This window comes from Danio rerio, chromosome 21 (genome assembly GCF_052040795.2).
Source record: "Danio rerio strain M-AB ecotype USA chromosome 21, GRCz13ab, whole genome shotgun sequence".
In the NCBI taxonomy this organism is placed as follows: domain Eukaryota; kingdom Metazoa; phylum Chordata; class Actinopteri; order Cypriniformes; family Danionidae; genus Danio; species Danio rerio.
In genome coordinates, this window is record NC_141041.1 from 14,925,813 (window position 1) to 14,950,321 (window position 24,509).

The window sequence follows — 24,509 nt, forward strand, 5'->3', positions numbered from 1 at the left end:
CTGAGATGAAAATTCTGTCATCATTCACTCACCATAATTACTTTCCAAAGAAGAAGAATTTTGTTTAACATTCGAACAGAAACAAAGTCTAAATTCAGTCAGTTGTTCAAAACTGAGAGGTCTGTTTATCCAAAACTGTGACAATTAAAAACATTACTATTATGAACATAAAATATGGATAGAACATTTTGAGGGATGTAAAAACAATACCAATGGTCCTAAAGTGTTTCCTCTTTTACATTTTTCATTACCATAGCTTCTGAGACTCCAAAAATGCCCTGATATTGATAAATAACATTAAGATGGCTGTTTTAACGTAGAGTTATGATTGAATTGCATCTTGTGACAGTTATGAAATAGTTTGGCAACAAGCAAGAAATGTTCAAGGGCCAATGACATGACCACATTAAACTGGTTTATATATGAATTGAAAAGTTAAATGCAAGACAAGTCTTCAGAAGAGACATAATCCTATCATATGGTGATTTACATACAAACATTGATCATCAATGTTTACAAAAATGGTCTCAAACTCAATTCTTGGAGGGCCACAGCTCTGCACAGTTTTGCTCCAACCCTAATCGAACACAGCTGATCCAACTAATCAAGGTTTTCAACACTACTAGAGACTATTGGAAACTACTGGTTTACAACATTCAAGTTTAGTCACAGAAGCTCAAACATTTAATCTTTTGATGCATGAAAACCAATTAGATTCATGCTTGCAAGTAATGTGGCACTTTTGAAATGTTAAAAAAAACAATAAGATTCAATCTTGCAAGTGATGTGGCACTTTTGACATTCCACAAGAACCAATGACACTCATTCTCGCAAGTGATGTAGCACTTTAGAGATTTTAAAACACCCAGTGAGATTCAGTCTTACGAGTAATGTGGCACTTTCGTGATTCCACATGAACCAATGAGATTCATTCTTAAGGGTTTTGTGGCACTTATGAGATTGCACAAGAACCAAACAAATTCATTCTTACACATAATGTGGTACTTTTGCCATTCCATAGGAACCAGTGAGATTTGGAGCTCTATTTTGACGATCCATACGCAAAGTATGAAGCGCAGGGCGCAAATGCATTAAGGGTGAGTCAGAATCCACTTTTGCTATTTTAAGGATGGAAAAATCCACTTTGCGTCGTGGCCCATGGTCTTACAGGGTTGAGCTTATTCTCTTAATGAGTTATAGGTGTGTTTTAAGAATAAGCCAATCAAAAGCTGCGTCCCAAATCGCATACTTATGCACTATTATATGCCATTTTGTAGTATAAATAGAATAAGTAGTGTGTTCACACTGAAAACTCTAAAAATAATAAGTGCACTTTAATTACCCGGATGATGCACTCATTCAGCCGCTAAAATGAAGTGTGTAATGATGGACACTTCACGCACTCAACGACCACAGGTTTGCTTACGTAGTGGAAGGGGCGGAGCTATCAGACGCACATGTTGAATAACTTTATTTATTTTTGATGGTGAAAGCAAAATTCTCCTACGAGAGTGATTTTAGCGCCTCCCGATGGTGAATGCAGCAATACTCACGGCAGGTATTATCTGATAATTCGGTCGTTTATTTCAATGATTTGGCGACCGTCAAACGTCATCAGGGAAACGGTTTGAATTTCCGCTTAGTAAAAACACATTAGTGTGCCATTTGGGACGACACTACATACATATACTATCCTGTTGAGTGTGTAAGTGCATAAGTACATAGTGCATGAGTGCATAGTGTATAGTGTGCCATTTGGGACGCAGCTAGAGTCTTGTCTCCCATTCCCTTTAAGAGCAAGTTATGCGGTGCCACAGCGCATTTGCTATTTACATGGCACACTTTGTAAGTGGAAAAATTGAGCGCTTCACTAGTGAGAAAACAGTTAAACAGAACATCTGCAGCGCAAGAATGAGAGATGAGACTCCTCATTGTTTACTTTAACTTTCACTCTCGTGGATAAGGAAACATGTTGTATGCACAGACATCCATTAGCCTATACATAATTAATTTAGTTTGTTAAGCGCAAAGATTCGTTTCAAAACAATTTCTAATTTCAGTTCTAATTTCCAGCAAAGGAATAAATGAACAATAATAATGAAGTGTGGTCAAAAACCGGAGTTATATCCAAATACACATGCTGTGCCCCATATGGTCTAAAACCTGACAGGTGGACAAATCTAAGCTTCTTTTTAATAAAACAAATATAAATATGCATATAATAAATAATACTGCTAATTATAATAACATTATTTAAAAGCAAATTGTTATGAATAAACTGAAAAAGCCCCCTGAGATGAAGAAGGCATGAAAGTATGGTTTTTATACTTATGCAGGCTAGAAATTTGCGTATTGCTGTACACCCTGTGTGTATTAAGCAGTGTGTAAGCAAGGCGACAACTAACGTGCTCTGCGCTGGACAATAGACCGGCTTTGATCTGGTCTATTGAACCGTCTATTTAAGTTCCTCAAAATAGCAATGCGCCAGCAATGCGCCTCAACACGCCTCCTTTTTTAGATCAGAATGCCTATGGGCGCACATGAGCGCAAATGCATTTGCTATTTAAACAGCATGGTGCAGAACGTCAAAACGACTCTTGCGCCGAGCTGAACTAGCAAACAACAATTGCATCACGCCTTGCGCCGAATTGCGCCGGGTGTATGATCGGACCCTTGCTTTCTCATGCCAAGCAAGTATAGATGGTTGAGCTTCTGTTTATGTTTGCTGAGAAATGTTAAAACAGAGACCACTTTAAAGTTATAATCAGCTCTCCTGATTTCCCATTAATATGTATGTGTTTTGACTAAAATGTTCATTTGTGCTTTACTTATGACATGATCAAAATTTCAAAATAAGATTATTATTATTTAGAGCACTTATTTGCATGTATAAACAATTCCATGTCTTGAGACATTAGGGGTAAGTATTGCAAATTTCTGCAAATAAATGCCCCAAACAATATTCTTATTTAAAATAACCTATTACATTTTAATGGCTAATCCAAAGAAATGATAATAGCTTTAAAGTGGTCTGTTACTTTGTTTGAAAGCTGGTTATATTTCATAAAACATGGATTAAACCGACTAATTCATACATATTATTTTCCTGAAGGAATCTCTTAACGCATTATTTGAGTTTTGGGCAAACACAGTCTCAAAAGTGTGATGGAAGAACCTCTCAAACGTGATTAAACACATTTGCATTTATGTTTCAAAGATATTCCAAAATATTTATGGTATTGGAATGACATGATAGTGAATAAACGTGGCAGATTTTTCATTTTGAAGAGAACTTGCAAGTAATAACTGCAAAGAGAGTATATTGTGTAAATCCACAAACCCTCCAGTTTCTAATGTGCTGAAGTGTGCTGACTGGGCTGTGTGTGTCCTGACAGTGAGAGTGTGCCAGGCTGTTGTTTGTTTGACACGCTCTAAAAGCAACACAAAGGCAGCACATGGTTTAATGGTTCTCTTGTCCAGACAGTAATCTGCATTCCAAGACTATGGAGAATCGTCCTCCTCGGCAACGGTCTGAGTGTGTGTGGGTGTGTTTGTGTGTGAGTGTATGTGTGGTCGATGGGATGCTCGTTATCTTTCACGCACCAGAGAACAACACACACACTCACTGAATGTTCAGAATAAACTGTGATTGTTGAATTAGTGAATCATAATGCTAAATCAAAAGACTCAAGGAATCATAAAAAGGAATCAATCAGTGTTGACATTTTTAATAAAAGTTACTGCTACAATATTTTTAACCTAGCACTCCTGTAATCATTCATTCATTTTCTGATTCCTTTTATTAATCTGGAGTCGCCACAGCGGAATGAACCGCCAACTTATCCAGCATATGTTTAACGCATATATGCCCCTCTAGCTGCAACCCATCACTGGGAAACACGTCTGTAATCAATGTAATGATAATTCAATAAAAAAAGTATGTAGTAACAAGCATAACATTTTATAAACAATATTTATTTAATAAATATTGCCCAGTTTTAGTATTTAGCTTTATAATAGCTCTAATTTCATAAATATTCAATACATTACTCAGTACCGGTTAGCCAATATCAACAAACTCATTGTCATCCAGGCCTAGTTGCTTAAGTATTAGTAGACAACATAATGTACTTAAAATACTGATATGAATTATATCAACCATTTATAGGATGTGTGTGTCGATATTGTTAATATAATTTAGCATTGATGACTGGCCTGGTTGTGATTATGTTATTAATATTTATCAGCCATGGTTAATATGATAATAGTATATATGTATGCATGTATGTATAGTGGTGTAACACATCACAAATCTCATGGTTTGGATCACATTATGGTTTTTTAGTCACGTATCAGACCATTTTTCGGATCAGCCATAAAGAGGAGGAAACAAATGTAATTTGCTTTCCTTTTATTACCAAAACAGAACTGTTTAACAGACAGATCTTAGAACCTGTAATTTTATTAACAAATATAATGATGAAATAATCAGCTGAATAAAAATACATTTTTCTGAATAAAAATTTTCAATTTACTATCATTTATAATTTATGTTGTGTGGGTGTTGAAATCCTGATCTTTTAATAATTAATCGTGCAGCTTACAGTCAATGCATAAATGCAGGCTAAACAAGTAGTGACAGAAAACACATTTAATAACCTAAGAAACCCACCACATCCCGAATAACCTACCACAACTTCTTCTGTCATCATTCTATTTTACAGGAAAACCTAAATGCTTTCATACATGTCATTTGAATAACATGAAAGGTAATCTTTCTGCGATCTTTACAAATTTGGTAAGGTAAAAAAACAAAAAACGGATTAATATATATCCCTAATTATATATATATATTTATATACATATATATACATATATATATATATATATATATATATATATATATATATATATATATATATATATATATATATATATATATATATATATGTATATATGTATATATGTATATATATATATATATATATATATATATATATATATATATATGTATATATGTATATATATATGTATATATATATATGTATATATATATATATATATATATATATATATATATATATATATATATATATATATATATATATATATATATAGACACACACACACATACACTTTATATATAACTTGTCACTTTATACTGTATTTACATTTATAATATATTTTATTATGTCAACCAGCTCTAGTCTGTTAGCCTCTAACAAACAAAAAATCATTAACCATAAATATTAATGACAACAATCAGTTCTAGTGTAGAAGTTTAGTAAAGTTAATTATGTTTAATAACCAAATACATTATTTAAAATATCATAATATTAATAGTATACTTAATAACACAATATTAAGTACATCATCCAGTATAAGCTAGATAATACAATTTACAGTCAACAAAACAATATAGAATCTTCCACAAATAATATCCACATGCAAAGAATACTAAATATCATCAATAATTAATATATTATTCAGATAATAATTGAATACACTGTTCTATACACACACAAAAATATATACCAGGCTGATTTGAGAGTGTTAGGTGATGAGATGATGTGATGAACCCTATATACAGCGAGCGTAATCTTGATTATCGACTCTCTCTCTTTATTCTGCAGTGTATTGAAAGTGCTGACAGGCGGGAGCTACAAGAAAAGGGAAAGTTTATTGTAATGAAGGTGTGTTTGGTCTACAGATGACTGGCCATCTGCCTGCTGGAACAAGACTGATGTGACACCACCAACACCCCCGTCCTGCCACAGCAGGTGCCAGAGAGGCGGGACAAACCATCTGCACCAGCCGCCCTGTAAATCTACACTTTACAAAACGAACAATCCAGTTATGACTCAGCAAGTGCTGCAAGATCAGAAAACAAGCTCCAGTGTTTTACATGCTATTGCATTTCTACCTAGAAAATATTCAAACTAGTATGACATGAGTTGATATATATATACACAGGTACAAAGATTAAGATTATGCTACTTTTTGTATTTTCTTATGCTACAATTTGTGTAGTGTCATGTGCAATAATAGCCACATGTATGATCTTGCTGATGGGTTCATTCTTAAAGGAACAGCGCAACAAAAATGATAATTATACCCTACTTTACAAACCATCAAACCATAGATGTATATCTTTCTTCATTTACACAAAAGAATTATAATTAGAGTTGTATTCAATAATATACTTGTCAGCTTTGTAATGGAAGTGAATGGTGAATGTCATACATTTACTCAGCCTTTAAAAATACTTTATTTTTGTGTTATTTATGTGTAAAAACTAAATTTTATTTTTATTTTATTTTATTTATTTTATCAAACTTTCAATGCTTTATAAACTGAAAGCAAATAAACGCTGTCGTTATTTTAAACTTTCAGATGAAGGAATAAGACTTTTCTTCACTCTTTTATGTATCGTTCATATACAGATACCTAAATGATAAGTCAATTATGAAATTAAAAGCTGAATTTTACAAATGCTGTTTCCAGTTTTCTTCAAATGTCTATTATTATCATCACTCTTGATCAAAATTGTTGTTCTTTTTGCATTTTGATGCCTTTTTTTGCATTAAAACTATGGCAATACTACACAATGCAATTCTAAATCCATTTTACTGCTGAAATGTATTTAGATTATGTTCATGTTCAGTGCCATTTCATCGGAAAAGCATTAAAGACTAGCAAGATCTAGCTAGATATTCAACTGCAATCGTAAAAACGCAGTAAAACAACAAATATTGATTTGTAAACAACAAATCTTAAGATGCAAATATTAGTGTGTGACCCTTTGCATTTTTAGTAACTTAAATGTGGCCTTTTTGCCTTAAAGGGACAGTTACGGACAAACAAATAAATAAATAAATAAATAAATACATAAATAAATAATATATTATTTTAAAATTCTGAAAACGCCAACCATTGGCTTCTTTATTTTTTTTAAATATCCTATGAGTCAGTTGTTATTGTTTTCCAACATTCTTTAAAATATCTTCTTTTTTCTTTAAGTTTAACAGTAAAAAGAAACTCGTTGAGGGTTTGAAACCACCTAAGGGTGACCAAATGCCAAGTAAATTTTTATTTTGGGGAACTATCCCTTTAAAACTGGCTTAAAATTAGTTTTGAACACTATTATGCTGCCGTCTAGTGGCGTCTTTAGTAAGTGCACCAATCAGTGAATACAAGCCTTCAGGCATTAATCAGATAATTGCAGTGGCGCCCCCAGAAAATTTTCTTAGGGGTGGCCAGAAGAGGCCGCACCAAATCTTGGGGTGGCACACACAAAAAATAATGAATTCAGTGTAATGTTATATTTTTGTTTCTGGTAAATGAAATAATGTAGTTTTATTCATTTAATTAATTCTACTTGAAATATTGCAATTCATTCTTTGAAATAATTCAGCAAGTACATGTGCAAACCAAATAAAAATCTATGTTTAGTTTAAAAACACTTTTCATATACTGTATAAATAACTTCTTTTTTTACGTGCCTTTATTGTACATCATGATATGCCATGTCTAAAATTAATGAAGATTAATGAGTTTATTATTCCCAGTGATGGGTTGCAGCTGGAAGGGCATCCGCTGTGTAAAAATGTGCTAGATAAGTTGGCGGTTCATTCTGCTGTGGTGACCCTGGATTAATAAAGGGACTAAGCCGAAAAGAAAATGAATGAAAGAATAATGAGTTTATTAATTACCCAAACAAATGAACAAACTGAACAAAAGGCATTATACACACTCACTATACCTAATAATATTATTTATCCATATTGCTTTTTGAACCATTTTATTAATGCAGCTTCTTCTATTGATATACTGTAGCTTAAGGTAAATATTAAATTGCCATTGCTGTCTATTGAAGGTGTGTGCGTGCTGTCAAGGACGATCGGGGAGGGTAGTGGTGGTTCTAGTTTAAATGACACCCTGGGCGAACCACCCATACACCCCCACCTCTCTTGAATTGTTAGATTTGTTATTCAATAAATATAACAATGTATTTATATTTATTCTAAACAAATACAAATAATATTAATATACAATTAATATTCTGAAAAAATAACAGAAATCAGTCCTAAATATTATTGGAAAACAACAACTGGAGTGATATGCCAACATCACTTAAGAAACCTTTTGCATGAAAATTAATTATGACAATTCTAAAGAATACAAAAAATGTATTATAGAATTATCTGTGGTCTTAGACCAGATCATGGCTGATAAATCATGTTATGAAGTCTTACCTCCCTGACTCATTATCCCTTCTTTCTGCTTTAAAGGCATGCTTAGTGAAAGTAACATCATCATCATCATCATCATATTATATAAACTTTAACCGTCTTTCAAAACTCGCTGCGTGCCGACACTTCTACACAAAAGGCTGTTACTCCGGTTTCACGGCGCATGAGCGGTGCCTATTATGTCGGCGTGCATGCAAACAACCAACCGGGATTCACACAGGAGTGCGTGAGGCGCGCGGGAATGGTTTTCCGCGCGCATGCGTCAGTTTGCTTTCACCAGCATTGAACCAGAGGGGGAGAGCTACGTCAGTAACACCAACAATAATTTAGTGACTGCATTTTATTTATTTATTTATTTATTTATTTATCTATCTAAATATTGGGAATTTATAAGTTCATTTAAATCAATAATGTCAACCGCAAAATTATATTGGGGTGGCCAAAGGGGTGGCCACAGGGGTGGCCAGAGTTTACCGAGGGGTGGCCGTGGCCACCCCTGGCCACCCCTTGGAGGCGCCCCTGGATAATTGAGTGCAGATATACAAATTAAAAAAATACGCAAACATAAATCCTACAAAAAATAATAATAAAATACATCAAATTCTTAAATTTGATTCAAAGACATAAGCAACTAGCAACTACTAGCAAGCACAAATACCAGTCATGCTATTTCAGTCAGTAATGTGATTTATAACTTTCCCAGTATTGGCTTGGGGCTGGATGGGCATCTGCTGTGTGAAATCTATGTAGGAATAGTTGGTGGTTCATCCGCTGTGGCAACCCGTTATAAGTAAGGTACTAAGCCGAAGGAAAATGAATGAATGAATTAAAGTGATGTGTAACCCTGTCATAGAGGTGTTAAAATTAGAATAGTGTTTATGTTCTGATGTCCTGATCTCTGTTGTCTCTCTCCCTCTCTCTCTTTCTGGATGTTAACTGAGTGCTAGACTGCTGACCTACATAGCCGGATGATGATTAGTCGCAGACGCTTCGGCTGTTAAATACCATGTCAATTTGGCCCAAACTCAAGTGCTGGAAAACCATGGTCTCAAAAGAATTATAGTGTTACAAAAATCCTAATAAAATGCAGTTATTCTTTGAAACTCCTAGTGATGTTCACGGATAACAATAATAAAGGGACTGAAGACAAAGACTGTTTGATCAGTAAACTCTTTAACAGCAGGTTCCACCTTGGTCTAACATTCACTACCTTTTAATCTGTCCTGCAAAGTGTCTGAAAAGACAGAGGTAAAGATATGAGGCAGAACTTCTTTTAAAATCAAGCTAATGTTTAGCTGATACGATCAGTCGTTCTCCGTAATAAGAATATTCACAAGCTTGTTTTTGAAGATATTATTAGATACACAAAAGATCTGGCTGCACAAAAATCAATAGCGTGAAATGAAACTTGTCTGTTGTCTTCAAAATACATTTGAAGATTTTTGAAAAAATCCTTAGCATTTAGCCCTGTATATGTCTAAAATTTTCGTCATAATGGTCTTAAAAATGTTTTTAAAAGTCTTAAATTTAACTTTGTGAAACCTGCAGAAACCCTGCATAAGATAATTTTAAAAAAAATAAAGAAGCCAATGGTTGGCATTTTCAGATTTGTCAAAAAAAAAAAAAATTATTTATTTATTTATTTATTACATTTAATTTATTTTTAAAATGTATGTATTTATTTATTTATTTATTTGTTTGTTTGTTTGTTTGTTTGTTTGTTTGTTTATTTGTTGTTGTTGTTTTTGTGACCAGTAAACAAAAGACTCTCAAATCGTTTTGGAACAAGTATTATGATTATGATTAAATTATGATTTTTTTATGTGTGTGTGTGTGTGTGTGTGTGTGTGTATATAACTGAAATTCTCTTTACAGGAAAAAATAGTGTAGAAAAAAGAAAGTAAGAAAGACAACAAACTAATTAAAGCTTGTTATTAAAACATCTTTTGCATTATGTGTTTAGTATACTTTTCCCAGAACTGGGTTGCGGCCAGAAGGGCATCTACTCTGTAAAACATATGCTGGAATAGTTGGCGGTTCATTTTGCTGTGGTGATAAATAAGGGACTAAGCTAAAGGAAAATGAATGAATAAACTTAGTACCCACACTTGTTAACATCCATATATAATTAATTTGACCATTATTATTTTATGTATTAAATACTATTATTTTCTTAATACTGATACTCAACCGTGGGGTCACGGTGGCACAGTGGGTAGCACGATCTCCTCACGGCAAGAAGGTCACTGGATCAAGCCTCATCAGTCAGAAGGCATTTCAGTGTGGGGTTTGCATATTGTCTGTAGTGTAAGTGTGTGAAAGAGTTTGTATGGGTGTTTCCCAGTGTTGGGTTGCAGCAAGAAGGGCATCCGCTGCGTGAAACATATGCTGGATAAGTTGGCGGTTCATTATTACACACCCATAATAGAGATTTTTATCAAATAGTTTTTTTTTCTAGATTTAATATTAATAAATAATTGTATATCCTTTTTTTATTTGAAGTGCATGTGAAGAATGAAGAAGGATCAATATAAAGAAAGTATAGATATTTAATTGCAATATTAGTAACGTACTTACTAGCACAAAATGGGTGCTCTTTCTTTCTGAAGAGCTCAGATGGAATTACATTAAAGCCAAGGCCACAGACACACACACGCACGCGCAGCACACATGCAGCTTACTATCAGACTGATTAAACTGAGTCATGTGCCTCTGCCACACGAGCAGAGATTGAGATTAAGCATAATACAGTCAGCAGTAAACCCAGAGAGCAGAGAAAGCAGATGAGGAGAGCATCTGCAGTGTAAACCATCAACATCACACTGTAAAAAAACTGCTGTAAAATTTACAGTATTACTGGCAGTTTTGGTGTGCACTGACGAATGCACTGATCTATAGGCTAATGAAAGCATTCGATTACTTCAGTAACTGTTTGTGCTCATTGAAGAGAAAATGAGTTGTGTTGAAAATAAAACATGCAGGTCAGACGTTTACATATTATAAGTGTATTTGTCCATTTAAACATACACCGGAATTCTGCACTTTAGCTTCTCTTTAAATGACATGTACAGAAGCTGATCTATGATCATATGGATCGCGTTCTTCAGTCAGTGCTTTTACATGCATTTGCTGATTCAGAGGTTGCATAGGAAGGGCGATGATTGACGCACAGCTTTTATGGGAAGAAATTGAATGCAGACACTTTTATATTAATTTAAACATTCATTTAAGATTAAAAATATGGGAGAAATATGGGAAAATACATTAATGATAGGATGATAGTGGGATAGAATGACAAAATACAGGAGAATCTCAGCAAAAACGGTATGGTTTACATCAGTGGTCGCCAAACTTGTTCCTGGAGGGCCAGTTCTCCGGCAGATTTTAACTCCAACCCTAATCAAACACACCTGAACAAGCTAATCAAGGTCTTGCTAGGTATACTTGAGACATCCAGGCAGGTGTGTTGAGGCAAGATGGAGCTAAACCCTGCAGGGACACCAACCCTCTAGAAGCAGGATTGGTGACCCCTGGTTTACATCAATGAAGTGAACAGGAAGTGTTTGTGAAACTAAAAAAAAAAAAACCTAAAAAATATAAATATTTTCCTTTCAATCAGATTGCTTCCATCCACCCTATTTTCCCAGCATCATGTGCCTTATTAAAGTCTTTGTCTCCGTATTAAAGCCTGATTTACAGTTAAAAATGATGATTTTGCAACTGAAAATTCTGAGATCTACAAAAATAGCCAAAATTGTGAGAAACCCAATAAACTCACATTGTGCATAATTTGAGAAAAGTAACTCTAAATTAATAACAAATACCTTTTTATTGACTATTTTTCACATCTCTATTCAGTTTAAATATCACATTTCTGATTTTTCATTGCCATATTATTTTTAATAAAAAATTTATTTATAACTTTAATCTTTTGTTTGAAACGTCCACCTACAAATGAACACTGTTGTCTGACTTCATTAGAAAACATGCACAAATTAAATCATGACACAATGTCCAGGAGGTGTGTGTGTGTGTGTGTGTGTGTGTGTGTTGTGTGGAGTGTGCAAGTGCTCATACCACGGGACTGAGCTGCATATCGTACACTGCGAACCACACAATGTCCCATTTGATCCTCCTCCAGTGGGATGAGGCAGGGGCCGCAGTTGGAGGAGCCAGGCTTGCAGAAGTGACGCCCCCTTCTGGCACACTCTATGTGATCAGGGCACTTTGCTGAAAAACAAAAGAAGAAAAGACAGGCTGAATGAATAAAAAGGGCTTAGACTGTTTTAGTATGTACAACTCTGAAGCACTGGACGTCATGTGTTTATGTATTCATTAATAGCCTTATCATTATGCATTAGTATAGCAGGTGTTAATGGCAGGTGAAGGAAGTGTTGTTCCCAATGTTATCATTAAAATTCATCCACAAAACTTCCTCTGAGGTCACTCCTGGGTTTATTCACCTGACTTCTGCAGGTAGAGAATATTACAACATATGGTAGAGAAGAGACTTCTTATGATACTGTTCTGTACCTTTTATGGTAAAATTTAAATAAAAGTACACAATTGTTCTTAAAAAAGGTACATTAGTGTTGGACAACTCTTTCTTTATCACAATATCTATGAAAATAAATATGACTGGAAAGGCAAAGTGAATTTATAAATAATTTCCATATTAAAACATGAATCATCATTTAAAAGCATATCATATTCATAATTAAGTTCTATAAAACAAAACAACTGGTAAAACAAAACTATACGTAATGTAAACTAAACATTAAAGGCATTTTTAATTTACATTTGGCAAGAAAATTCAGATGAATACATTTTCATTATTGATATCCGCACCTTTTGTAGTTTACTTTCCACAACGCACTTGAGCTGGCAAAAGTCCTGCATATGTAAAGTGTTCATGCAGACTGTTTAGTATTGTGAAACTAAAAATGTGATCCTGTAACATTTTTGTGAAAAGTGTGAAATTTTTAGCAAACATTTTATCTTTTGTTTTATGTTAAAGAGATTTTTATTCTTTATTGTAAATGAAGGTGCATTCACACAAAAAACTAAATAATAATAATTGTTTTATAATTACTGTAAAGAAATTTGTGCATTTTGAATATAGCAAAATGCCTTTTAATAGTTCTTGAAGGAACACATTTGACACTGTTAATGTACAAAGTGGTACAATGGTACAAATCATGTCAATGTACAAATCATGTCAAGGTACAAATTTGTTTCCTTGTCTTAAGGTACAAATCTGTTCCATAAAAAGTTACTGCCCCACTGACATGGATTTGTACCTTCTTTGGTAAAATTGTACCATTTTTTTCTGAGAGAACAAATAATTAAAAACATGTATAAAAAAAAAGTTGTTTTCATTGAAAAAGGAAATCAATGCAGTTCTTCTGTTCTTTTCTTTTAATCAAAAAATCACTAAAAGAGTGCATATATTTAAAATATTTTAGTTTCTGATTTCTAAAAAATCATGAGACACCGAAGAATGGAATAACAATGCTTAAAATCCAGCTTTGCCATTAAAAAGGAAACAAAATATTTATTAAAAAAATACAGTATACTGTATATGCAAGGCAAGTTAATTAATATAGCACAGTTCATACACAATGCTAATAGAAAGTGCTTTACATAAACAAGAATAAAAAAAACATAAAATACAAGTATAAGAAATAAAAACAACAGCGAATAAAATATAATAAAAACTATTTATTAAAAATAATTTTATTTAAATGTGTTAAAACAGGTTTAGAAGGAATGGAAAAAGACAAGAAAGAAAGACACAAATAGTGCGGTATATATGGTAAAATATTTTATAATATTACCTTTTTTGCTGCATTTCTGAACAATTTAATGAATAAATGCAGCAATGTTGACATTAAATTACATTAAAATGTGATAAAACAGGAATGAAAAGAAAATGTGAAAAGATATATACAAGATAACTGTAAAAATAATCTATAATATTAACATTTTTGCTACATTTCTGATCAAATAAACAAATAAATGCAGCCTAGCAAGCTAGAGAAGCTTAAGAAAATTAATTTTAAAGGAACAAAAATCTGAATCATGAAAATAAAAGTTTAGAATTACAAGACCAACTCAGAAGCCTTACTATTATCTAACAATTTCTTTGTGCACTTTTCCCAACACATACAAAAATAAATACAAATGCAAGAATAAAGTAATTATTGCAAGAAAAATTACAATTCTAAGTATGCATCATATTTTTCACTTCTATTTCATCATCAAAAATCTTACCAACAAATCAAAATCATGTGAATGGCAGTGTTTATCTATTAACGTCAACTTACTACCATCATGTGAAGCTCATAAACCCTGCCACTTTATAAACCATGCAAGGTCGTAATGTTTTTTTAGATTTGACGCAAAAGCATTCAATTGACAGAGCTTAACTTCTAAAAAACCTGAATACTCCTTTCAGACTCCAAAAACATTCAATATAAAGAGTAATTCAAGTACTCAGTGACATCAATGCTATTGAATTCCACATGTCTCGTATCCTTGACTGACTCTCAATCACTCAAGAAACTCAAAAACCGTCATCAACACAAACAAGCTCCAATGACTCAAATCAGCCCACAATCGCAATCATAATCTCTTCAATGATAGTTTCTCCTGTTCTCTATAAATCCCTCATATTTCAGTCTAATGCTCTCTGCGGGGAGCTTGGCTTTCAACTAGAGAAGGAAACTGGGTCAGTGGCAGGTGTGTGTGTGTCTGAATTTATGTGGATCAGTGTTATTTTAGTATTAGTTGCTACACGTCCATCTAAAGTACACTGTAAAAACGGTTTGTTAATAAGCAGTTTCCGTATTTTTGTGATTCACAATGATTGTTTTCTGCTTATTTACGGTTGTGAATTGCATAATGGGACGTTTATCTCAGCTCTGCCGGATTCTAATGTTGAAAATTCAACTCTGAAACTTTTATTGACATTTTAGAAGTTTGAAAAATATAAATGTATGAGAAATAAGTCTGTCAAATAACAGAAAATGTGCTTTTTATATCATAATATAGGTTTTATTTCATAATATACATCACCAACTCAGACAATATATCACTTTAAATGATTAAAAATGTTAATAAAAGTCACTTTTTTGAACTTTTCAAGGTAAAAAAATTGTTGGAAGAAAGATCAAGGTCCCATAATGCAATTTAAAAACATAAATAAAAGGTAGGGAAAAAATCAAAAATAAAACATGAATCACAAAATACAAAAAACGGCTCATTTATGTATACGCTTACAGCGTATAGTGATTTAAAGTTATTAAAAACTACACATAACATGACAACACAAGAAATTGGCAACAATACAAAAGACAGCTGAAAAGTCGAGGATTGACAAAGAAAACACAGTAAATCTTTCCGGGGAATTGATGGTAGATGCTAGCCCAGCAAAGGCTTACAAAGTCTACAAATACAAACATTATACATAATAGCTCCTTTAACCGAAAATTTCACTGTTAACAATTTTCTGTTGAATCTACAGTAACTAACTGGCAGAAGTTCGCCAGTAAATTAGCAAAAGTACTGTATTTGCATTTACAGCATCATTTATATTGCTTTATATGTATTTACAGTATTAAATATCTTTACTGTAAAGTAATCTGTTATATACTGAATGCAACTTTAAAATGCAGTAAAATACTGTATAACTGTCCTACAGTAAAATACAGTTTATATAACAGTTAAATACGGTGTAATTTACAAAAATCGTTAACAGTGTCAAATGTTCTTTCATCTTTCATTGCTTGCAAATGTTTCTGCCAGAGTAGCTGGAACGGCAGTTGTGAAAATTCCTGAAACCTGCATTGAGTAGCTGGAGAAACGATGCACACACATAGAGACTGTGCGTGTGGAAAGCTTCAAGAAAAGACATGTGACTTATAAATAATGTCTTAACAGCAAAACATCAGCATATTTGGAATAAAAGCTGTTGGTAAAAATAAAATTTCTTTATTGGCATTGATGGTGAAGATCATTTAAAATCTAAAGGAACTTCACATTCCACAAAAGCTTCTCTGCAGTGCAAATAACTTCATTAGATTGTTAAAACCGTCTCAATACTAAGAAAAAACTGTGATCTCAGTGTTGCGTTATTTTCCACCCAGTCCTAGTTTTATTTATTTATTTATTTATTTTAGCTAATGAAAATAACTCTACACTGTAAAACCCAACAGTCAACTTTATCAAAAGAAAACAGTGTTTTAACTGAAAACATACTGAAAGTTAATTCTACTCATTTGAAGAGTTTTGAACTCAGTGTTGAAGATAATGAGTTAATGAAATAAATCATTACTTCAACTTAATTGGATTAAGTTCACATTACTTGAAACAAAGAACAAATAATTTGATTTAGAAGAGAATATGAATTGCTATTTATGGAGGATGAAGTAATTGTGTTTGTCCACGACACCGTTAACGTTTTATCTAAATTACACAGTATTTAACTGTAATATAAACGGTATTTTACTGTAAAACAGTTATACAATATGTTACTGTATTTTAAAGTTTCGTTGTGAAAATGACTATTTTACAGTAAAGATATACAATACTGTAAATACATGTGTAACCAATTGGTCCTACTGCACCCAATCTGGTAAGGTAGTTTGTTGGATCGTATTGCTTTCTCACTACAATCGATATGCACCATAGTTCAATCGAGCCGAGACCATCTCATTCAGGCGATCTTAGATGGATCGATTTGGCACGGATTAGAGGGCGATTTCGGGATTCACATATGCCAACTGAACCACGCTAACGGGGGAAACGAGACAGGTTCCGAAACAAACATCTATCTGTGAAAGCACTCTAAGGTTGTATTTTCGCACAATTGACAGACAGTCGCAGCCAAAGTAAACTTTTGTGGCAAGCAGCACTGGCCCGATTGGGCCTGTAACCATTCTTTCTACTGGCCCAAGCGTCTAGCACACTGGCCCCGGGCCATCTGGCAGTCCTTATTGTTGAGCCCTGGAGTTGTTTGCTCTAACAATGAGGCCTCAAGCATCTGTCACTAGAGCACCTTTAGAGGTCAGAGAGAAGTTTACCTGCATTGCACTTTGCTAGCAGGCCCCTGTTACACTCACCCCCCTAAACGTCACTCCCATCCCGGACGGGCCCCCATGTGTCATCCACCGATCCTATTGCACCCAACCCGGTCTGAGCTAGGATCGAACCGGCGATTCTGTGCATGGTCGTCAGTTGCTCCGACAAGGAGGCTAAAGAACATGGCCATTAGCATCTGTCACTATAGCTGGCCTCCGTTAAAGCAAGACAAATGGTGCAGTAAATAAAAATACAGTATATCTGGAGTAATAGATGTACAGTAAGTTGCTGTAGATTCTACATAACATTGCTAAAGATGTACATAAGTAAACAACAACCACGCTTTAGAGAAATCAGTAATTACATCAATAAAAATGTGCTCATCTAAAAAACAAGCAAACTAACTAAACAAACAAAAAGACTCTGTAAAACCGTATACCAGCATCATCATGATCGGTCCACCGTCAAATGCTATGTTATAACTCCAAAAAGCTATTGCCATCAGGAGGAGATGAATAGGACCCAGATGCTGAATGAGCCACTTGAAGAAAGATGTTGATTTGGAGCAGCTGGAGTGTCCTGTGATGACTGGATCCAAGACCGTCACTCTGACATCATCTGGCAGACGTCAACAGAAGTGACACACGCTCCATCAATGAGCATCAATGAAGTACCAGCAAACAAACACTCAGTCTCAGAGGCTTTATCAAGACTGATGGTAGATCTAACAAGACAAACTTGTGCCAGTTGTTCATTTGCACTGATATACTGTAAACACAAAAGCCTTCTAGAGGGTGATGGGTTTCCAGGCAACAATACAGAGCTGTTATAAAAGGGTAAAGGTGTATTCTCAATGCAAAATCATATACGACTGAAGAATATTTAGCTTTCCTGTTTTTTGTTGTTGGTTTTGTTGTACATTTCTTTTCTTAAGAGCTGTTTCACAGAGATTTTTATTCAACAAATTTCTAAACATACTAGTTTTAATAACTCATTTCTGTTAACGGATTTCTTTTATCTTTGCCATGATGGCAGGGCATAATCCTAGATATTTTTCAAGATACTAGTATTCAGCTTAAGGTGAGATTTAAAGGCTTAACTGGGTTAATTAGGTTAGCTAGGTATGTATAGTAATTAGGTAAAGCATTAGATAAGCATTGTGTTATATTGTTTAATAGTGACATTAAAATGTTTTATATTCAGGCAAAATAAAACAAGACTTTCTCTAGAAGCAAAAATATAATCAGAAATACTGTGAAAATGTCGTTGCTCCATTCAATATCACTTGAAAGAATTACAATTTCACTGAGGCAAGAGTCGGGGTGCTCCTGTAAATTCTGTAAGCTAACTCTAACTCTCACAAGTCAATGTAATTATTAAATTATGTCTGGATGAGAACATTCACTCACACATCCAATTGTTCCTGATTTCAATGCTGCAGAACACGGCATGCTCATTTGCATTAACAAAAGATGAGGCCATTACATTTTTTGAAACTCTAGTTTTCCCCTTTTCTTTGTATTTATAAATAAGATAGAAAGTTATAGAATTAAAACTCACTTTCAAGACAATCTCCACTTTAATCTTGGAAATAATTCATAAAAATATGTCACGCTTAAGCAGAAGATTTCTCTCCTAGTGGCAAACAAAGGTTTTATAAAAATAAAATGATGTGAAATTACCACTTTCATGGAGTGTTTTTTAAAATGATTAATACCATTTTAATGCATTTTCACAAAATGAAACTATGCTATGTACAGTTGAAGTCAGAATTATTAGCCCCTTTTGTTCATTTTTCCCCCAATTTCTGTTGAATGGAACGTTTCTAATCATAATACTTTCAATAACTCATTTCTAATAACTGATTTCTTTTATCTTTGCCATGAGGTCAGTAAATAATATTTGACTAGATATTTTTGATTATATATTCAACTATTTTGAAGCATCTTTTGTAAATAGAAGTATTAATTCATTAAAAACTATCTTAAAATGATAGTAACATGACTGCACTGACCCAACAACACATAATCTCCCAGGTTTGTATAGCTTCTACCAGCTGACAGACGAATGTATGCCAAAACAATGAAACATGATATGAAATCAACAAAACTACAGCAAAGTGTTCTGCACATATAAACCAATATCTTCATCCTCAAATGCAAGTTGGTGGTGTGTTTTACTGCTTAAAGCCTCTATATCGATCAGAATAGTCAGAATAGTTCCATTATCTCTGATTATATCATAACAGCACACATTATCAGCTGTTGGTCATCCTCCTAACACTTAATGTGCATTGATTTCTGCTCATCATAGTACAGTCACAGGCCTTACCGTTGCTCATTAGTCTCCATAAAACACCACCAGATTGCTTTTGAATCTGGAAGAGGCGTCGTGAGAGCTGAGATGAACTGACTAATGAGGTGTAACTGTACATGTGTGAGATGTGAGAGATGCAGATTTATCTAAACGCCCACCGGCAGCCGGTCAAACGGCCAAACAAACTCAAGCAGCGTCTGGAGATGTGGAGGCTACAGGTTTACAAACTACACTGCGATCAACTTCGGTGTGTTGAGCTGAATTATTCAGCCAGGATCCTTGGTACATAGCTAAAATGTTTGATAGAGTAAATAAATAAAAATATTAACAGTAAAAAATAAGTAAATAAAAGAAATTATTAGCCCCCATAATATTAAGGTGTTAACATTATTTTTATTTTATTTATTAACATTATAGGTGTTATACTGAATTATTTTTACAGTTTAATATACAGTTGAAGTCAGAATTATTAGCCTCCTTCGAATTCTTTTCATCTTTTTTAAATATTTCCCAAATGATGTTTAACAGAGCAAAGGAACTTTCACAGTATGTCTGATAATATTTTTTCTTCTGGAGAAAGTCTCATTTGTTTTATTTTGGCTAGAATAAAAGCAGTTTAAATTTTTAAACATTGTTTTAGGGAAAAAACTATTATCCCCTTTAAGCTATACGACGTGAGAGCATAACTGGGCAGGAAAGGAGCAAATCCCACAGTTACAAGTAAACTATTACAAGGTTTGCAACCTGCAGTTCAAAAAGGTAAGGTAAGGTAAGGTAAGGTAAGGTAAGGTAAGGTAAGGTAAGGTGAGGTAAGGTAAGCTAAGGTAAGGTAAAGTAAAGTAAAGTAAGGTATAAGGTAAGGTAAAACTTTATTGTCCCAGTTAGGGAAATTTGTGTTGGGCTCTTGCCCTCAGCTGCAGTCATCACAAACATGGACAAAACAATACAACATACAAAAAACTAATAAGTATTTCAATAAAAGTTACATGCCTCTCTCACCACTATTATTTAATAGCTTAATGCTCACAGGATAAAAATAATTTTTATATCTGTTTAATACAGCAAGGTACTCTGAACCTTTTCCCCGAAGGTAAAAACTCATACTCCTTGTGCAGAACATGTGATGTGTCACATACTATTTGTTTAGCACATCTTAATGCGTCCTGTTCATACATATCTTGCAGTGACATCAGCTCTGATACACCAATAATTTTCCAGGCAGTGTGAATTTAACGAACTACTTTAGATCTCAGCTGCACAGACAAGTTGCCGAACCAGGCTGTGATGCCGTACCTTATTAAACTCTCAAACACACCCTTATAGAACACGATCATACGAAAAAGCTGGGCCATCCTTAGTTTTACAGCGATAACGTGGGAAGAGCGTGTAAGAAGACACTATTTGAATATCAAATGGCAACACCTTTCTTATTTTTATTTTTAAATGAACTGAACTTATTGTTAACACTATGTTCTGACATTTTGGTTTCCCAACACATGTGCAATTTCCCTTAAACATCACTAAAACCTTCACCAAGTATGATCCTGTAAAAAAAAAAAAAAAGATTTTATCAAAACATCTTAATTTTCTGGACTAAGGAAAAAAGCACACGCGATTACATAAGAAAGATCAGCACACCATAAAGCTGGATTAAAATGAATATTTCTAACCATCTGCTGCTGGCTCAGAAATCATTAACCCAGCTCGAGCGGGAAGGAAGCCAACGGCACGACAACAGGGACACACTTACGTGGCAATATTGACAGTTTCCATTTACTTTATAGGGTAGGATGTGAATCACAAGTGGCCACAAATGTTAAAAAACCTGTCAAACAGCAATAAAAGTATAGCACACTTTGTTTTTTAAAACTGGATGATATATTTACTGCCCACTTTGTTACACCTGTACAACTGCTCATTAACACAAATATTTTTTCAACCAATCACATGGTAGCAACTCAACCAGAAAGTAAAACATTTGATTTGAACGTACACTGTAAAAAACACTGGGTTCCACATAATTGAATTGTGTTGGGACAACATGAAAGAATTGAGTTAACTTGTTAGTTTTTTGCAAATTTAAGTGGATTGAACATAAAATAGTTATTTCCCCCCCCCCAAAAAAAAAAAAAAAAACACTCATTTTAAATAAGTATTTGAACAAACAGCAAATTCAATTTTTCGAGTGTAGTGTTTGTTGGCTAGTTTGAGTATTTCAGGCCCCATTTACACTAATGTGTGTAAGTTTTAAATCAGATAAACTTTGCTCAGTTATGTCTTCCAGAACCTTACTGAATCAACACCTCTTCTATTATTTTTTTGACCCATCATGCAACATGTACTTTTTGAATTTTGACTAGTACACAATTTAGTAGATTCAATAATAAATAAAAACTGTGACAGAGTTAACCAGTTGACTCTTAATAGGTTATAAAATTCTTCCCTATATCTCACCTAGTTCATTTAAGCAGTTCCAAACCTAATAAAGTGGCCAGTGAGATTAATTTTGCAGTGTGACAGGAGATGCCATGAACAGGAGAGTGTGGATGGATAAAGGGAAGCTCCCATTGTATGGATTTCCTGTTGCTCTGCTTAAAGTCAAGCTAAGGGCTCCTTCTGTTGCCTGTTTAAACTGGCTCTCTTCCACCGCTGCAGATAAACATACAGGTACTTCAGATCTTACATTTATTGAACATTTAAACGCATTTAAAAAATGCAAAAATTGCATCCATAACACATTAAGTCTATAGACACCATTATCAATTTTTCTAAGGTGGCTCACAGTAGTTTTATATGCAGTAAGTGTTCTGGCTGGCTGCTTCTTGGTCCAAGTTAAACAAACTCGCTGCCAAGTTTCGATGACATTCAAGGCTCTAGACGTAGCTTGTTTTTCTCCCTAAGTGTAATTCTATGAGGTTTTTGCACCTGTTTTAATCACTTAAAAAGAACTTAGACATAGTTTGTGGTTTTAATATTTTGTCCACAGCACTGTGCATAAACAAATGCATTTAAATTTACAATACAACAGCCTTATCTGAAAAATACTTTGTCTTAGTTTAAAGGCACTCCTAGTTATGCAAGTTATAGACTCACCTGTTTTCATCCATTTGGTTCCTTCTCACTCTTAGTATTTATTAACTTCATGGGAATGGGCAACTGTTCTGCTACTATGGAAACAACGTTGTCTGGCTGAAAACCACTATGCTGAAGAAATATGTCATTGCAAATAGACTGCATATTACACACACATGCTGGAACTCTCAAGGATCAAATGTAAATAAAATATGTATATATTTTCACAAGAAATTAACAAGGCTACGTTTATTTCATGTAAGATAAAGAAAAATGCAAAATATGTGAAATATTACAGTGTACAATAGTAGTGTAGAATGCATTTCAGTTATATTTTAAACTGTAATCTATTTTACTGATTTGTAGGTGCCATAATGTGACTAGAAATCATTCTAATGTCAGGATTTGCTCTTCAAGAAACATTTATTTTTTGGCTGAAAACAGCTTTGTTGTTCTTTTAGGATTCATCAAATAGAACGTGCTAAACGGAGATGGAATTTAACATTGACATACTTGCAATCTATTTTTAATTAATCATTTGAATAAATGTGTGAGAGTAAAAATATGTATGCAATATGCATGCAGCTCATTTCCACAGAGTAACTGATAATGGCTGATTGTAAGATCATTTGAATACTTCAATACTACAGCAATTAAATATTCGATTGTGGGAATTTCTAGGTACAAAGCATGCAGAGTAAGACAGGGAGGAAAGAAGTAGCATGTGAAAGAAAGTGACTAGAGTTTACCATAGTATTAAAAAAACAATAACATTCCTACATGTTGTCCCAACACAAATTAAGTAATTTAACTTAATCATTTGTACAAATTTAAGTGGATTGAACATAAAACAATGAAGTTCACTCCCAAAAAAACATAAGAATTCTGTTGTTTTAACTCATTTAAAATAAATAGTTTGAAAATGTAGCAAATTTTTGGAGTGTTTTTGGACTTACAATGTGTTTATATAATATTGTAATAAATATTACACACAGGCAGCATTTTAACTACATTTTGATAAATATTTGTTCCATCCTACTATTTATTTTCCATACAAAATTATAAAATAAACAGGAATGTAAACTAGGGCTGCACAACATATTAAAAAAGGATCATCATCGCAATGATACATACACTGTAAAAAATGCTGGGTTCCACACAATCCCTTCATGTGTCTCAATGCAAATCGATTAAGTTAACTTACTTTTTTTTTTTTTTTTTTTTTTACAATTTTAAGTTGATTGAACATGAAACGATTAAGCTCATTTTAAGTAAGTATTTTGATCTAGCAGCAAGCTTTTTGAGTGCATGCAATATCCAAATTGAGGTGTAATAATCTTTTTTATGCACCAAGCATTTACAGTATTGCAAGCATTGTTTATCCATATTGGACAGATTAGGCTTTTCTATCTTCATCCAATAACAATACGAGCAGAAAAAAAAAGTTTATTGTAGTATGATCATCACATTAAATGTCTCGTGAGGTGCTTTGAAATGTGCTTTATTTATTAAACATTAAAGACAAGGCGGAGCATATAGTAGCTCCTCCCCTTTATAAAAAACAGCCAACAGAGTTACCATTTTTTCACAGCTCTGCCAGTGAAAGATCTAATGAAAAGCACTAGAAGTATATTGAAGGGTGCAGGACATTTTAGATTAGGGCTGCATGATATTGGAAAAATCTGATATTGTTATATTTTGTTTTTCAGCATTATATTGTTATATGAATACAGTTTCACCAGATGACTTGAATATCTCTATTTGACCAAAGAAAATCTTGAATTTAGT

The 24,509-nt window shown here is 33.6% G+C and overlaps 1 protein-coding gene across 1 annotated transcript in view; it reads right to left on the minus strand.

The window, feature by feature from the left end:
• The window catches only part of npdc1a (neural proliferation, differentiation and control, 1a), a 49,072-nt gene that overhangs the window by 12,734 nt on the left and 11,829 nt on the right, over nucleotides 1-24,509 (minus strand). Inside the window, 1 exon segment of the mRNA NM_001128783.1 lies at nucleotides 12,330-12,482. Within this exon segment, the coding sequence (NP_001122255.1) occupies nucleotides 12,330-12,482 (153 nt within the window).